Source organism: Uloborus diversus, chromosome 1 (genome assembly GCF_026930045.1).
Source record: "Uloborus diversus isolate 005 chromosome 1, Udiv.v.3.1, whole genome shotgun sequence".
In the NCBI taxonomy this organism is placed as follows: domain Eukaryota; kingdom Metazoa; phylum Arthropoda; class Arachnida; order Araneae; family Uloboridae; genus Uloborus; species Uloborus diversus.
In genome coordinates this window covers 210875309-210894125 of record NC_072731.1, presented here as the reverse complement: position 1 = coordinate 210894125, position 18817 = coordinate 210875309, and the positions used below count along the sequence as shown (strand labels likewise).

Below are 18817 nucleotides of genomic sequence, written 5' to 3'. Positions count from 1 at the left end.
CCAAATATGCATCTCTCTCACTTGATGAAATAGATACGTAAAGTATTAAAAAAAACAAAAAAAAAAAACGAACAGTAGCACTTTTTAAACAACGCAGTAAATATGTATGGATTTTTTTTCAATAGAAAGAAGTTATTTAGTCATTTAAAAGAAATACTTTTCCCCAAACAAAAAAAAATCATTTGTTTCCCTTTAGTTTGGGTAAAAATATTGTGATTACGGCTTTATGAATAACTTTATCACAGGGAGTGGAGGTTTTCCCGCCAAACCAGACAGATATTTCAAGAAGTGATGCAGGGATTCAAACATAAATTGAAAGGGTTGCAATCAGACTCTTCTCTTGATAGTCTATAGATATAGTATGATAACTATATCTCAAGAAGTTATGCGAGGATTGGAGCAAAAATTGGTATGCAAGCTAACCTCAATAAGAACAAGCACTGATTCGCTTCTAATGTCAATTTCCTCTAAGGGCTGCTCAATCGAAGTTGTTTTTGTTTTATTTGAACTCCTGCCAAGAGTCACGTCAACTTGGTTGCGATTGCGATAATGCATGAATGTTTCATCAAAACTGAATGTTGACATTCACCTGCTGATATCAACATTTATCAGATTTCAAAGTAAAATGACATATATATATATATATATATATATATATATATATGTCATTTGCTGTGAAGTACTTGATCTCTTAGTGCTGGAAAAGTGCTAGTGAGTGTCCAGAAGCCTAAGCTGCATAGGTCGCTATTGCATCTAAAGCCCTGCAATTATCATTCCACTCTGGACAGTGGGAGAAAATGGGACGGAGAATAAAGCAGCCACTTCCGCCGGCGCTCTTGAAAGGGTGTCTCAACCCTTTCGGGCAGGCGATCTTTGCCGAAAAGTCTCGATTTCGTGCCTGGTTGCGCATCGGGTGCCGGGAATGTTAAGTGTCCATTTCTTTGAGGATCTTTCTCTTTTTGTGGGTGATGAGAAATGGCGGCCTGCTCAAGCATTCAGTCGGGGCTTTTAGCAGCGATCGGACCTCTGATGGGAGTTCTTTTTAATTCGGGGTCTATTATGAGGGGAGGAAGGAAGCCATTAAGGACCCACTTCCCACCGACTGGAAAACATCCAGTGGTGAAGGAACTCCGGAGAGATGTGTCAAGGGGTTCAAAAAGGTGCCAAAAATGCTCATAAGGATGCAAGAAAAATGCTTTTCATTTGTAAACATTTTGTGAATTTTGAAATAACCAGATACCTATTATTAGTAGTAATTATGTGGTATTTTCTGGATTGCGTCACCTTCAATAATACTATGAAGTGTAAAGTATTGAAAAAGATGATGACTTTATTGTGAATTCTAAAGTAACCTTATTTGAAATGACGACATTTAATTTGTGAATTCTTAAAGATTTTTAATAATAATATTGATCATTAGACGAATAAATATTCCGGTAATTGTTGTAGTGTTCCATCATCATTTTTTAAAGCGATTATATATGACATTTGAAAACATTCTTTCATATTGGTCAGAGCACTGTATTACACCTTGAAGGTACGGGCTCTATCACCAGCATAGGAAAAATCTATTACTACTTCCACGCTGTATGGAAATAGGGCTTCACGCTAAAATTAAGGAGGTTTGGAAGAAAAATGGTTGGTAAGCCTCTAGTCAAAACTGAAGAAACTCCAAAAAATTGTCATAATATTTATGTTACAAACCCTGAAACATTCTTTTATTACCTATTAATGATTGCATACTGCATTCTGAAGTAGTACAGTCAGGTGTGCCCATGGAAGGGGGAGGGGGGCGCATGTCGCAGACTACGACATCGAAATCTTTAGGGAGTATATTAAGGGTTATTTCTGCCGTGTGCAGGAAAAGGGCACTAACTGCAAATTTTTCATTTTTATTTATTTATTTATTTATTTATTTTGCATTTTTGTCATCTGTTGTACGTTAGCTTTACTGTACAATCTTGCTTATTTGGTTTCCAGTGAAAAAAGGGGCGAAAAAAAAAAGTCTAATTCCAAGATTTCCCTACGGTTAATATTGAATCCGATACACATTTCTTCAAATATCTCGAAAACTCAATTTTGCAGATACTGCCGTTTACCTGCACACGGTAGATTTCTTTCATTTTTAGGGTTTCTCGTTCTTGACGGATGGTGGGGAGTTGAAAATGATATATTGTTACGAATACATGATAATAGTAGTAACTTCTTTTTTGTGCAGTATTTGGGGGTACGCCATTGCTTTTGGGGAGGGGGGGATGGGCACCCCTAGATCCTGAAACGCTTTATATAATTATTTGGAGAGTTCTGAATTGTTCTACCAATGTTACTAAAGCTCATTTGTGGAGTTCCGAAACACTCCAGATTTACTAATGGTGATTTAATGGTGAATTCAGAATTTTGTCCATGGTTTATTAATGAGGATTATATGGAGAACTCTAGAATAATCTTTTATTACTAACGATAATTATGTTTTGCGTTTTACAGTATTGTTCCAGCATAACGAACCATGATTATTTGGGTAACTCTGGAATGTTCTATCCCAAAACTCGCTTTCCGCAAATTTTCAAGAAATAAATAGTTGAAATCTTAGGTATAGATTACATCACTGAAACTCCCCAAAAGCGTGAAATTGTTTTATTTTGGAACGGCTGTGATGAATTGAAATTTGATGGGTTGTTCTGTGACCATTGTATGGTATACTTTTATTGTCACTTTTGTAAGTTCTATTAAGCTTATATGAAACTTTATTTTAGATGGGGAGGGGGGGGGGGAACACTTTAAATTAAAATTAACGAAAGATATTCAATTTATTATTATATAAAGATGAATGCATGGGTAAATTGAATTTAATAATAAAGAAATAATATTTTAAAAACTATTTCACAGAAAGATTCCTCTTAGCTTTGTCCAGATTTCATTCATTATCAAAGAAGTATTTGCTTTCATTCTGTCTCATTACTCTATCCTATGTGTGTATAGATTAGACCCTTGACCATTGTCGAAGATCCATTTCATCTCATATTGCTTCAAATGGATTAAAAAAATTTCTTTACGATACAAGAAAATATAATAGAAATTGTGATGCCTATCGGATATACAATCGGTTGAAAACTACTAAAACTAATTAGGAAATTAAAAATTGTGTTTGCAAGTGATTTGCATAATTAGTGCATAACTGAAATAAATTCTGCCTCTTTGCTTTTATGTCCAACTAAAAAAGTAGATCTTGACGAAATGGATTAGTGTAAGGGGGGTGTATTAGTTATTACTACTCTATCAAGGGTGTATATGTTGGGATGAATGTTTTTGAAAACACGTGTTTATGTTTAGAATATGGTGACGAGAAACGATTGTGAAATGAATAAAATAATAATATAAAAAACTAAAAAAGCACGCTTTAGTAGCAAAATGAACTAAAAAGTTAAAAATAATCTTTGAATGACAAGTATATAAAGTAATTGACCAAACACTTAATTTTACTGTAGTAAAAAAAGCGTGGGGGGTTGCCTATTTAAATTTTTGCATGGATAACAAGTGGAAGAAATTTAAGACAACTGATAAGAAGTCCCCCACGCTTTTTACTTCCTTTTACAAAAAAAGGAAGTATTGTATTAGCGAAAAAAATTTCACTCAAAAATCGACCTTAATTTCGATTTTACTCACCCTCGAATGAATATTGAGTTTTTTTTCGACTCGACCAGACGTGGATAAGTGCCTAAGAATATATAGACACGCGAAATATCCGTAACGACGATTCCCGAGTTAATTACAATGAATTTTCTCGCGAAAGAACGGCATGTCTACAAAGTTGAAATTTGGTACGTAGACTCCTAGTGGGGTCTAGTTGTGCGCCTCCCCTTTGGTTGCATTCGGGTGTTCCTAAAGGGGTCTTTTGTCCCTTTTTAGGGGGAAATCATTATTAATTTCGATGCAAATTCAAGTGGTGCTATTATTTGTCGGACAATTGGCGATATATCGCCAGGAATGTACTAACAGTAATAAGCCACTAGCTCTTAGTTCAAAGGAGAGTTACTCACAAATATACAAGTGAAGCTAATAAAAGCGTATTAAAAATGATAGAGCGTGTTTAAATGGCTTACTTAAAACTTATTTAATACAATTGAAGTCTTAATAATTGGTGCTGTAAAATCCTATATTTTAATGAAAACATGATATTAGTAGAAACTTTTATTTACATAACTAGGACTGTAAACAATACTTTTATCATTGATATTTATTTAATTGATTGAAAGGAACCCTTCATGGTGCTTTAATGTGACTTTTTTGAATTTACTTTCATTGTAATCAAACTTTCAATCATTTTTTTGTATAACTTTCGGAAACAGAGAGAAAAACAAAAGGGGAAATCTATGAACGGTAGTAATTTTTCCTTCACACCTTGTACTGTTCTTATGGAAAGTTCAGAGCTGTTTATAATTTTGACATTTCTTCTGTGTAATTCCATATAGTAGTTGTAAAACTACATGCACCTGTTTCGACATTCAATTTTGGTTAATAACCCTTAATTGATGAAATGGGGTGTTATATTTAAGATATTAGAAAACTATAAGGTCTTTGGTCGTACACTCCAGACAAATTTGACTTTTGCATTCAAACGTTTTGCAAACGTTACATGAGGCAGTGAGAAGCAAAGGGATGTACACTCTTAATTCAAAAGAGCGAAAAAATAACTCTTAAAAAGAGTGAAATCTATTGCGGGTGCATTCTTTTATTCTGAGTGCTAGCTTTATCGAGAAAAGACGATTTACGAAAAAACCAAGACAAAAACTTTTCTTAATTTGCGTGAAATTCGGAAACACTCCGTTTGATGAGCGAAATATGAAAACACTCTTTAAAAGAAGGACTCAAAAACATTTTCATTGGTTCGATTCTGTCACGTGATTTTGTTTAGGGAGAATCTTCTATACCTCCACGTTAGGCTTACCTAACGTTGGTCGCGAGTAGCAAGTGGATGTCGCTATCTAAATGTCTTCATTTAATGAATTTAAACAATATTTGTTGCCGAATGAGGTTTCTGAAGGAAGTGCACAAAAACTGCATGGTAAGTGCGAAGAATTTTCTTTTTTATTAAAACTTGTAACTGTTAATATTTCTTGAACTGCTCGTATATCATTACAAATCACCCACGTGCAATATTACGGCGAACTTTTTGTAACTTTTTCTTCCAAAGGAATGAAACTTTCATCAACAATTTTGTTTCGGTCATCGAATCAAAAATAGGACATTTGAAACAGTCGTTACCATCTTTAGTGTGTGTGTGTGTGTGTACTGTATATATATTTTAGGCAGGTGTTACAGACTCGACCATGCGCAAATCTATAGGTCGGATACCGAATCCGCTCCCGATGGTCGGAGCTCCAACCACTACGTATATTTTAAATTAATCAAATATTGTTTGTGTGTATAATAAACTTTAAAGAGTATCATAAACTTTGTACAATACACTCATTCATATGTGTAACATCCAATTCATTAATTAAGTAAGTGTCCTGAGGGGGAGGGGGTGGAAAATTCTCTACATACCCTTGCTTGGAGGGGGGGGGGGGGGTTAGATCCATTCTTACTAATATTTTCCGAGCCGATATTTTATATTAGAAATCCGCGGTCAAGTGGTTTGGCAAATATTATATTTCATTTGCTTCAGGAAGGTAAAAGTATGTATTATAGGATGAACTGTTTTGTGTTTCAAAGAATGAAACGTGTAAAATATAATAAAAGAATCGCTCTGTGTTTTGCATGCCCTTTTTTTAATTAGTATCGCATCATATACAAAAATTATTTGTCGAAAAAACATTCGGTCTAGATTCCTTACAGTAAACATTTCTTTACTCAAAAAGGTTTTAAAAAAATAATAATGATAGTTAATTTAAGAACGATCCCAGTGATGTAATATTTGTTATTTTATTATTGTGAAGAAAAAAAAGAATCTTACGTAAGATGGGGGGGGGGAGTCTTACATACCAGTACATAGGGGGAAGGGAAGGTCAAAAATTGCCAAAATTGTCCTTACGTAATTAATGAATGGCCCCGAAGAAACAAAATTGAATTCAAACGTATCTTGTCACAATTTATGAGTGACTTTTTAAATTAATTTGGACTGATGATGTAACTTTTAAAACATTATTAATGTTAAAAGGCACACCGAGAATATAAATATAGAGTTTCAAAATTTTAAATCTATTTATTTGGAACTGTGTGGGTTTTTTAATTTTATTTCAATCTTTAGATTGGGAATTGCACGTAATATTGCACATGGGTGATTTGTAACGATATACGAGTAGTTCAAGAAATATTACCAGTTAAAGTTTTAATAAAAAAGAAAATTCTTCGTACTTACCATACAGTTTTTGTGCATCCTCTTCGGAAACACTAAGAAGTTTTTTTTCCCTTATTTTAACTTAAAAACTTTTTTTTTTCAAATGAAATAACAGTTTTAAATTCAAATACACAGTATAAGCACATGAAAACACGTTTAAAAAACAATTTCACCAAATGAGAGTGACATGATTTTACCTATTTTGTTTAAAAAAGAGTGATATAGCGGCTTTCCAAAACGGAAAGCACCCACTCATTTAGGATATTAATTTAGTCTTAAAAAAGAGTGAAAAACACTTATCAAAAGGGAGTGAAATTAGCTTATCCAAAAGGAGTGAAAATAACCGCTCCGCAAAAGGAATGAAATTCACTCCTATAAGGAAAGTGCGTTTTCAATACTGGAAAGGAGTGAAAATTTACTCAGTCTGAGTTAAAATCGCTGGAATTTTTTAAGAGAGTAAGTGGCAAAATTAAAAATTTGGAGATAACCAGTACACGTGGTAGGTAAACCTCTCCTCTGTCTTGGGGCAAGAGATGGTACTAGTAGCCCTGGTTTTTGCTGCTATACAACATGATTTAGAAAATAAAAATCAATGAAAGCCTGCCTAGGATGTCATCTTTAAACGCATTTTACTCAAAACTTGAAAATGTCCACTTACATCCCTTTGCTTCTCACTGCGTCATATGTATAGCACGTCTATTAAGGTACTGTTTCAGTTGTATTTATCTAAATCAATAACACAAAAATTCGTTGAAGATTTTTAATTTTTTAATTGTTTAAATTTTGTGGAGTACACAAGAAATATTGTTGGAATTACATACTCCCCAGGTCACTACTTAAGTTACCAAAAAATCACCTTACCAGTTGAGGCTAAATGATAATCGGATCTAGTCTACTAAATGAAGGAAATTGACTCCTGTTCTTTATTTATATGTTTTATATATTTTAGATGTAAATATTCCTTTTTATCTAATCTTACACATGAAAGGGAGGGGGGGAGAGAGATCAGAATATCTGGAAAATATAGACCACCAATGGGAAAGTGTAATCGCAGAAAATATGGAAACATACAAATCAAAACCGCACAACCGTCTGCGATAGCCGCTGTTTTACGATGCCTGATTTATGGCGGGTCGTAAATACCTCTTATGCCCCGAAAGAATGACCAACAGCAGCTTACTAGAAGCAGTCACATGAGGACGTAAAGAAACCGCGGCCAGCATACAAATCGGCCGAATGGCCCTCATAAAGATGGCGAGAAGCACTAAAGCTAATAAGGGAGCTCTCTGGCAAGTCGATTGCAGATCTCATCCATTAGGTATCAACTTCGAGGGTAGCTCCTATAAACCAAACTGACTCGATGTGCCTTCTTGTTTTTTATTGAAATTAAGTGTTCCGCAAAACTGAGTTATGGCTGCAGTTTTCGCATCTTTATCGCACTATTTGGTGTTGGTATTTGTTTGTGAATTTCTGGATATTAAATGCTGATCGTAAGAAGCCATTTTGGATTGACTGTAAATGGATTAACAAATAAATACGTTGGTTTATCCCTTTAAAGATCATTATACGACATATGAACTGGTGTGCAAAAATTAAGGTCGAAGTCGAAAAATCAGCATATCAACAGAACACCATTCACATTCAGCATGGTGTACATTTAAATGATTTACTACGATAAACTGAAGCAAAAAAATTTTGAAAAATTCTCGGTATCAGTGCTACCTTTTCGCAAAACTTTAAGAGCACTTTTTTTTTTATTTCTGTGGTGACTTTCTTTTTTTTTCTCTTTTTTTTTGTAGCAGCTGCTGTCAGGAGCGTGCACAGGGGGGGGGGGGACACTTGTTGGTCCGGAAACGAGATTGAAGAGACCCGATATTTTTTAAATGAGGGGTGAAATATATGTTGGGGTGAAGGGTGAACAACGTGGAGGAGGGCCAGTAAAAGTCATTTATGACGGGCCCTAAAATTTCTGTTCACGCGCTTGGCTGTTGTATGTAATTTCATCTCTGTCTCCTTCATGTAAAGGCCTGATTACTGAATAGACCAACCAGGCCCTGGCCTGGGGCCCCCGATATTTAAGGGCCCCCAAATGGCTGAAATTTCTACAGTCTATGGCTAAAATTGCTTCAGCCAATGGCTAAAGTTATAAAGTTTGAATACAGGAGACCTCAAAACAGTATTTAGTCTCGGGTCCCTCAATATCTTAATTGGGCCCTGCGTGAAGGTACCTTTTAAACTGACTAATAAGCTTAACTTAAGAATTACAAGTCATTGTATGAATATTCAGGTAAAGTTGTGACAGTGTTTTTTTTTTTTTTTTTTTTGAATTAAAAATTCTGTATTTTTAGTTTCCTCCTGATATACAGTCGTGTTCATGTACATGAACGGGTCCTCCCGAACATTATGTCAGGGGCACATGTGAACAGAACCTGAATACTGCAGGGGCACGTAGGGCACAGGCCCCTCATCTTAGATTTCAGGGGGACACAAAATCGCCATAATTTATCATTAAAATAAAAATAAATGATGATTTCACTCAGAATCTAAGAGTACAATGATAGCATTGATATCTTTGCAAATTCCAAGGCAAGGAAAAAATCTCTTATTTGTTGACGAAAGTTCCCCTTAAAAATTTGATCTCTTTTGCAAATCCCAAAACCACTCTAAATTTGGTCTGTATTTTATATTAAGAGTTATATCATAGATAATTTTGAAATTTACGGCTTACTGCAACAGGCAAAGTTTAACCACACCTTATATAATTATCATATACTATATCTGTTCTACTTTTGAAATGCATAATACCATATTGTGATATGAGGTACCACCAAATTTAGCATGGCTATGTTAATACACAAGTATCGAAATATTTTATTGCTTCATTAAATAGAACAAACGGGAGTATGGAGAGGAGGCACAAAATAAATTTCGTGCCCAGTTTATTCAAATATCTTAGTCGGGCCCTGAGGAGGGGAGGGGGGGGGGGTTGAAAAAAAATGTGCCCCATGTCCAATATCAGATTGATCGGGCTCTGCATGTGAACAGTTCCTATATCCTCTCCATAATATGAATATTAGTGCAGGGTATTATAAGTTTTAGAAAAACGCGTAAACATTTATAATTTTTATTTTAATATTGTCAGTCCATATATTTATTGTTAATATCTTTTTTAAATTTTACACTATTTATTTATTTATTTATTTATTTTTTTTTTTTTTTTTGTCATTGAATAGTTGGTCAAGAGTTTAGTGTAATACATCATTTCGAAGAAATAAAAAGACACAAAATATTTTAATTTAATTAAAAACTTCAGTTTAAAATCATTTTAAGTACATTATTATTCCCTGTATAAATCTTAAAAGCATAAAAAGAATAATCTTCACGTAATAAATATTATATGCGCTATGTAATTTTATAAGCTCTTCTCTTTTCTATTCAGTGATCAGAACATGCTACAAAATTTTACAAATTTTCTTGTGATATGCTTAATCATCACATGACTTCCTTTTACTCCAATTTAATGTCATTTCCCCATTACTGGCAATTTTAATGTGATTCAATAGTTTACTTTCTAAAAATCACTAACAGTGGCCAAATTGAAATCAGATTTAAAAAAAAAAAGGCCAAATTTGTTGCCAAGTTGACGACAAAACTTGGCGACCAAGACTGGCGATATATCGCCAAATTATAACACCAATTGCGTTTACATTGAAATTAACCAAATAAATAATAAATAATAACCATAATTAAAAAGACCAAATTTTTTTGCGGCGGCTAAAAGCTTGGCGATTTATCGCCAAGTGTTTACAAACTGCAACACCCCTTGAGTTAGCATTGAAATTAACAATGATTTCCCCCTAAAAAGGGACAAAGAACCCCTTTAGAAACACCCGAATGCAACCAAAAGGAGGTGCACAACTAGATCCCACTAGGAGTCTACGTACCAAATTTCAACTTTCTAGAACATACCGTTCTTGAGTTATGCGACATACATACGCATATACATACATACATACATACGTAAATGCAGACGTCACGAGAAAACTCGCTGTATTTAACTCGGGAATCGTCAAAATGGATATTTCGCGTGTCTATACGTTCTAAGGCACTTATCCACGTGTGGTCGAGTCGAAAAAAACCCCAACATTCATTCGTGGGTGAGTAAAATGGAAATTAAGGTCGATTTCTGAGTAAAAATTTTTTCGCGAATACAATATTTCCTTTTTTGTAAAAGGAAGTAAAAAGGAAAATAAATCATTCTTCTACATATAGTTTAAAAAAATAATTCCAGGAGAGCTTCAGCCCCTCCCCCCACCTCCACTGAGTACGTCATCGGGGGGGGGGGGGGGGAGCAAAGCCTAAATTTCTTAACGAGAAGAGAAGCTGCCCAAAACCGATTTCAAGTACGCATCATTTTTGGTCCTTTCTTCAAAAGGGGACTTCACCTGAGGGGAAGATAATTTTTGCACGAGGGTCTAGTTTGCTAGGCTCTTAGGGGGTGGCCCTTCCCTTTTTTGACTCCCCATCTTCCGTGACGTCACGGGAGCCTAGGACGTCCTGTAGCGGGCCGGAGCTTTTCCAACCACTTGCTCTCCCAAAGCAAGCGGAGGCACACGCGCGTTTGAATGATCGGCGGTCACAACGCTCGATTGGCGCTCTAATCGTTCGACCACCCCCGATCAGACGATGCCGTCATTCGGCTCATTAATAGCGCTCCGATTCACAGATTGAAGGCAAGCCTTTTGTTTCGATGACGATGATGCTACGAAACGATTCATCGAATTGAGGGATTTTTTAGTGTATATTGTTTTTAATAATCTTCATCGAATCTTCTTCACCACTGGGTGGAAAGAACCATTGGAATTCATGAACTACTCCGGTAAGTCTTTCCAGGTTTCGAAATTTTTGTCATGCTTTCAAAAATGTTGCTTTTGTGAGTTTTTTTTTGCTATTTTGATGCCTGTATAATCTAATGCAATACCCTAAAAATTTATTTAATTAACAATAAGCATGTATTTTTATTTTTATTTTTACTGTGTATGACATTAAAAAACTACTGTCAACAAATAGTGTTAATATTAATGCTTTTAAACATCAAATGTATTGAATTTCTATGCTATCTTTTTTTAAACAAATGCACTTTAATCGAAAGCAAAAATGTTCGATACTGTACATTTTACAATTACAAAATGACAATAAACCAACTGTTGTTTATTTACTTGGTTTATAGTCTGTGTCGCTATTGTTGGTGCTCAACAAACTGCAAGAATCAATTATTTTATATTCACACGTTGCTTGCAAAATTGTAAACAAATAACCATACTTCACGATGAAAACTTGTTTTTTCAATGTTTGATTTTAACAACTCGGGCTTTTGTAATTCTCCATCGGTTTTGAAATGGTGTCAACCCCCCCCCCCCCCAGTTTCTTCGACACGAAATTTTCTTCCCCCGTTTCAATATTACCTTTTGATATATTTAGGGGAGGGGGGGGGGATAAATGTCGGTGAAACTGGGGATAAATCTTTGAAGTAGATTCGTTCATAAACAAACGTCAACAATCTTAAGAACGCCGCTTGCAAAGTCGTAAACAAACAACGATGCTTTACAAAGGCAACTTGTTCCGAAATGCTTGATTTTAACAACCATCGTTTTTCTCATTTTCAATTAATTTTGAAGTTAGTTTCGTCCGTAGACAGATGCTACCAATTATATGGTGGACTGTGCTTATTTTGTTTAAAATTTTACTTATTTATATTGCTTTGATAACTTAGGTCAAGAAAATAAAAACGACGTTTATTATATTACACCCCGGCAAGAAAAGTGACATAACTCAAAAAAAAAAAAAAAAAAAAAAAAAATGACGAAGAAAATCAAGGTTTTACGCAATAGTAATTTTAAGCGATTTAGTTACAAATACTACAATGCACGCAGAAAAATAAATAAATAAATAAATAAATAAATACCTAAATAAAATAAAATGAATAAAACAAAATAAATAAATAAATAAAAATGAAATAAATAAATAAAGTGATATTTGCTAGTTAGTTTTTGTTGTCTAAATTAATAATGCATACTTACTAGTTCGAAAGTTTTTTTTCTCGAAATTATAAAATTTAAATGATGTGGCACTATAGATTATATCGATTTTACGCCACCACACACCCGTTATGTAAGTTAACGTGGTGTGAGTTTAGTGGCAAGAAAGAGTATTATATTTAGGGTTTAAATCAACAGTTAGAGTACGTTTTCCCAAAATGTTCAGTTCTTCTTTTCCTTTCCGCGGTACTTGGTACTTTTGTACTTGGTTGCAAACCTTTTAAATTAATAATTTGGATAATTAAAAGATTACACATTTAGAAGATTGAAAACACACACACACAAACTAATCCGTAGCGGTGATTTTTTTTTTTTGTTCAGAAGACACACTGCTGTTTCTAGTTCGACCTCCTTAGTTACGATACAAAAAAAAAAAAAAAAAAAAAAGCCGTAGGTCTGAACAGCACATTTAAAGATTTAAAAAAATAAAGAAAACAATAACATAGGAATTGTGCAAAAAGTTGTAATAATTATCGCTGGTGTTGGTAATAGGTAATAATAACTCATTGCGACATTACTAGAAAATGAAGCATGTTTGTCTCTTACAATAAAAATCGAGAGACGAATATTTGCTTAAATGTTTGTCCGTACGATTGCAGTGCGTTTCTACTACAATGGAGATTTTTTTTTTAATACCAAAATTCCCATTTAAAGTGTAGCATTTTTTTTTCTTGATGTGTTTGAAAACAAATCTCTTTACATTTACCAGGATTCAAAACAAATAACAAAGAATACATTTTAAGCTAAACAGTGCAAGTTTGTCTAACTTTAAACACGTTTTTTTTTTGTGTGTGTGTGTGATGTATTACTGTGTAGTAGTGTACTTTTACCGAAAGCTATTGCTTTTGTCAGAAATTGTACTGTGGTGTTTCCTAATTGTCTTGCAAAAATATTAAGTGTTTTGTAATTGATTCCATTGTTTAAAAATGTAAATTTTGATAGACAATTGAAGCTTAAGATCAACAAAAACAATGTCTAAAGCATTGGTCTATATCAAAATCTATCGCTCTCGGAAATTTAAAATATATTAATGCTTAGATTCTACCATCTAATAAATATAAGTTAAACCGTTAAAAAAAAAAAAAAACTGTAGTACTATTAAAAAAATCTCTCGGGAACTGAGTAAATGTTTACTGGGTAAACTTCCATAAAGGTTTCAATTTTTTTTAAATTTTTTTTAACAGTATATGATGACTCAGACAGTTTTTGCTAAAAACCTTTATGGTGAATAATAGCTGTTAAATCAACACACTTGAATTAAAAAAAAAAATTGTGGTTTAGTTTATGTTGCACTAAACGCCTCAAACTATAACCAGAGATTATTACCTCACGCTATAACGCAGTATTCATATCACAAGATCGTCCTAAATGGATTTTACGTCAAAATATTTTTTTACATTTTGAGCCTAATGTTTCAGAATTGCGTCTACCAGATATTTGTTGCTGAAAGTTGATTACTTTTTTTTTTAATGATCAGTTACTTTCTGGGGTAAAAATTATTTAAATATGTCGTCTTTCAGAATTATGGTTGGATATTTTTGCTCAATTATTCCTTAAAAGTATTTTTATGGGGTTGTATCAAATTCCTAAATAAAGTTCTAAATAGCAGTACAAAGTTTTGAAGATCAGTTCAGTTCTTCAGATGGATTTTATTATTTATCAAGCAGCAATTATTGTAGCACCTTTTCACGAATGAGGAATTTTAATAGTTATTTGTTTACTTGCACACTGGTAGTAACGGCGACAGATTTCAAAACTTTGATGAACAATAGATTCGAAAAGATTGACACTTGCAAAACAGTGTAATATTGTTCTAAAAACTCTTACAGATTAACCAAAGCTAATCTAAGAAATACTAATACGTTGTAATAGGTTACAATACAGAATACAAATTCATAAAAAAAAAATTCAGCCATTGATGATTTTTGAAATGTGTTATACTTCCAAGCCGGGGGGGGGGGGGGTGAGATATTTTCGTTTTTGATAGGGGAAGATTTAGTGAATATTATAGGATACTGTTTCACTTGTTCGGAAGTTTTCCAAGTACACGGACAAAATTCTGCAAAAGTCATGACTATTCAACATACATATATATATATGTATGAAAGATACAAACAACAACATACATATATATATATATATGAAAGATGTTTACAAAATTCGTTCTCAAGGTTTGAATAGGGCAGTTTACATTTATTTATTATTATTTTAGGAATATCATGGCAAATTTTGGGAGCGAGAAAAATTTTAGGGAATATTGAGAATTTACATGAAGATGTTATTTGAAAATGAGTAGATTTTATCGGTTTATCCTTTTATTTATCTTGACCTTCCTTTATGTTGAAAATGTCGGAATGTTAAAATATATCAGGAATGTGTTATAAACCAATCTTAAAAAAAAAAAAGTAATTTTGCGCCATTGGATCAGAGGGGGGGGGGGGTATAGTGAGTGTAAGCTGTTTAATTTAGAATCCCGATACGTTATATATAATAGACATTTTTTTTTTTTTTTTTTTTGAAGGATTTTGGTTTCCAGGTAGAGTAAAATGTTTCAAACAAAAATGTTTCAAAAAAAGTAATATGTTTAGTATTGCTTTGTTTGATATCATATCACACCATAGTTTGAAGTCACAAAGGCGTTATCAGTGTGTCGGTCCAAAAGTTTGACAATCTTGTATGATACATCTGAACAGTTTGTAGCCGTGATTAATTTGAATTACGAGCTAATATTTATACATACTTTTTATTGTAATGCTTTTCTTTGTTTAAGAACTTCGGAAAATATTGTGACAAAAATTTGTTGCTTTATAACAATCACTGCTAAATTCATTCTATTCTTGTGCTGTATTTTATTACTGCCTCTCAAAATTAATAATTATGTCAGCTCCTGTATGTTACAACGCTTGTGACTATTTCAATGCCTTCTAAATTTATGTAGTATTTGGCGCATTAAAAATTTTATTGGCAGTTGCAAACGCGTTAATACATAATCAGAAAAAAAGAGCCTATGATCAGCTACATGGAGAGTCACAAGTGTGGTGCCTGAAAATCCCTCGTGTACGTTAATGGTGACTAGTGCACGTTAAATCTATCTTGGTCACAAAATCCTCTAAGCTCACATTCCAAACCAATACCTCTGAAGGTGTTGGATTTAGGGCTGCTCGGCTCCTGCTATGGATAAAAAAAAACAGAGATGCCTTCAGGAACTCATCCAACCGGTTGAATCACAGATAGTGATGGGTTTGCCGGACTATAGGGTTACAGTTTAATGTAGTTGGATACAATCACATGAATTTTTTTACAAATGAAGCATGACATATTCCCCTGTTCACTTTCTTTCAAGTAAATGTCTCCCCCCTCCCCCGCCAAAAAAGGAAAGCCTTTAGTCTATATTATAAGGTTTTAAAACTGGGTTATACAATTTTTAATCAAAACTTAACTAAAAAGATATATTAGGAAAACCTTCAATTAAGAACCTTTCATATCCCAGCACGTATAATAGACGCGCACTTTGTTTATCATACGTGGTGTAGACAGTAAGAATGAAGATATATATGTGCATGTGTGTGTGCTTTCACACATGTACCACAATTTAAGCCCTTGTTTTAAACAAACATATGCACATAAGTTATGAAAGTTGAGTCATTTGATAGTATACTGTTAACACTTTTATGAACGTCATTTGCAACAGTTACTGGTTTAAAGAAGTCCTTAGGTTTTACTTTCTACTAGCAATCGGTTCCGGAAATATGCATTTATTTTTAAAAGTCATTGGTAAAATTTCTCTTTTCTCTCTGTTTTTCTTCTTCTTTTTTTTTTTTTTTTGAAAAACGTATGCATCTTTCTAACATGTATAACAACATATTTTCTTCATACAATCTGAATAGCCTAAGCACCGCACAATGTCCTAATGTCCTTCCTCCCAATCGTTCTAAAAGTGTCTTACTTACAATGAGGAGACACTTTCAAGTGTTCCCGAATAGAACCTTAAGTACTTGATTATTAGATATTTTCAAGTTAGAAAAAAATATTTGTTAGTATTTTGGGGAAGGTCCAAACATCTTGGGCCTGAGCTCCCCACAATATCCTTCACTCCAATCGTTCTAAGTGTATCCGTTTCCATCATTGCAGAGATTTGAGTGTCTCGGGTCCCACACCAACCCTCACCATTCCAGGGGCAACGGTATATCAGGGCTGTGCTGGGGCAGCCGAAGACATCATGCCTCATAAAGGTAAGCAGGTTATCCTTTTCAACCTTATTAAATTTTTACTTTGATTCGCCTGTTAGCTTTATATGTTGCTGAGATATTGCGATAGTTTGACGTACGCTTGCGAAATGTCCAAATCCGGATTCCTAGCAGATTCACGTGGTCTTTTATTTAAGCTTGCGACATCAGAAATTTTCCAAACAAATTTGAAACACTACCACAAAAGTAAGATTGTTAGCAGGGTCCGATCAAGCCAAGATGATGTCCTCGTGCTGGTAAAATTTGGTGCCCCTCTCACAAGGGAAAATTTACATTTTCAAACAGTTTCGAAAAAAGATAAGAAAGAAGAAGATATACTCAATTTTTGTGCCCCTAAAATTGTGGTGTCCAAGTCCACGGACCTGAAGGACCCGAAGAAACTTACAGACAGGAAGTCCCACGAGTTAATCGGAACCTGATTATTAGACTTTCCAACCAGGGTGCGGAATTACTGTTTTTTCCGAGTCGGGTTCCAGGGTGGTGAAAGATTTACTAATCCTCTGTGGATTCTACTAAAAGCTTGGAACTGTGCAATTAAATGGGATGACAATTATAGATATTAAATCTGCCTGAGCGATTCAAATTTGAATTCGTAAATTAGCCCATCTAATTCCAGTTGGAAGTAATGATTCTTCCTAGATAACCTAAACTGAATGCAATTCTAATTGATATTAGGATGATTTCCCTAGTGATTGTAATTAAACACTATATTTTTCGAGTAATTCTATTTTCAATTTAATCCGCCCAACTGATTTTAATTAGCACTACTGAGTAGAGTAACGTAACGGGTGATGAATCACAATAGTACATTCTCGTGGTTTAGTAAGGACTAGGCAATGCATCTTAGTAACAATTTTTTTCGTTTTTTCTTTGCTAAGTTAAAATTGAGGCTCATAACTTTCTGATCTCAAATCCAATACTTGATCACGAATCTAACAAACGAAGAATTTTATTCAATTTTTAGAAGTCTAAGAAGTTGGATAGCTAATTAGTTGAGTTCTGTTTATTTATTTATTGTAAAATAACAAATTGAGTCAAAATCATCGGAGATACATTTTTGGTGGGTTATTTTTGTAAAGAAGTATTGTCGTTTATGAATGGGATTGAAAGCTGTTATAAGACATGTCCGTTGGGGAAAAGGCCCATAAACGTTCAACTTCGGTTGACTATTGCTATAATCGTATGATCTTTCCAAAGCAATCAAGAAATTTTATTTCATCGTCTTTCAAATTTTCGAGCGTTTTTCTCATTGGATTTATTCATTAGGTTGATTCAACTCCGTAACTTCAATTGCATTTAATTACGAATAAAAAAGAGTTTGGCAAAATTTAACTTTGGTGAGGAAATGTTCACTCCTTTATTTATCACTTTTTAAAAGGATTTCTAATAGCGTTTAAATGGTCAATTTCGACCAAACACATATAATTTGTAATTATATTTTTCAAGTTATATAACTAGCCATCTGAAACAGCTTTTCCCTCAATTAAAACTTAAGGCATGACTCTTTTTATTTTGAAATACAAATCAAACTATAACATTTAAGCACTTAATATCAAGATGGTTATAGTATCATCGCATTGCTACACTGATAACTTATAATGCTAAACATGCAATTTCTGAAAAATTTTTGCTTTTCCTCTCTCTCTTTTCATGAAATATATCTTTGTTTAGAAAAAAAAACAAAGAAAACTCTATATTGGTTCCACTTTATATATTTTTATAATACTACTACTTGTATTTTACTTGTGTCTTAAAATCTTGTTCATTATGTTCTTGATTGTATCAAAGGTACTTTGACACATCTGAAGTGTGATTGAGTTTTACTTTTAGAGTGAGGACAAAAGTGATCAATGTTTGTTTGTTAAATTTGTCATATCCTTTTTAAAAAATGTCCTAAAATTATTTTCGCAATTATGTTCTCAGTCAAACATAGTGGGATACTTAAACGGAAGGACAGAGAGGGGGGGGGGGGATAGTGCTCGTTGAACTTTTTAAACAACTGGGTACATTCTCAATAAGTAGTTCTTAAAGAATGCACCTACGTTGCGAAAAATGTTTCATTAAGTTTGTCAACCGAAGGAGGTTTTTAAAGATTTCAACTTACACATAATGAAATTTTACTGAGCAACGTTACT

General features: G+C 33.7%; 1 protein-coding gene across 1 annotated transcript in view; it reads left to right on the top strand.

Annotated features, from left to right (window-relative positions):
- The window catches only part of LOC129224654 (paired box protein Pax-6-like), a 163859-nt gene that overhangs the window by 47980 nt on the left and 97062 nt on the right, over positions 1 to 18817 (top strand). Inside the window, exon 2 of the mRNA XM_054859189.1 lies at positions 16567 to 16667. Within this exon, the coding sequence (XP_054715164.1) occupies positions 16567 to 16667 (101 nt within the window). The remainder of the gene's footprint in view (positions 1 to 16566; positions 16668 to 18817) is intronic.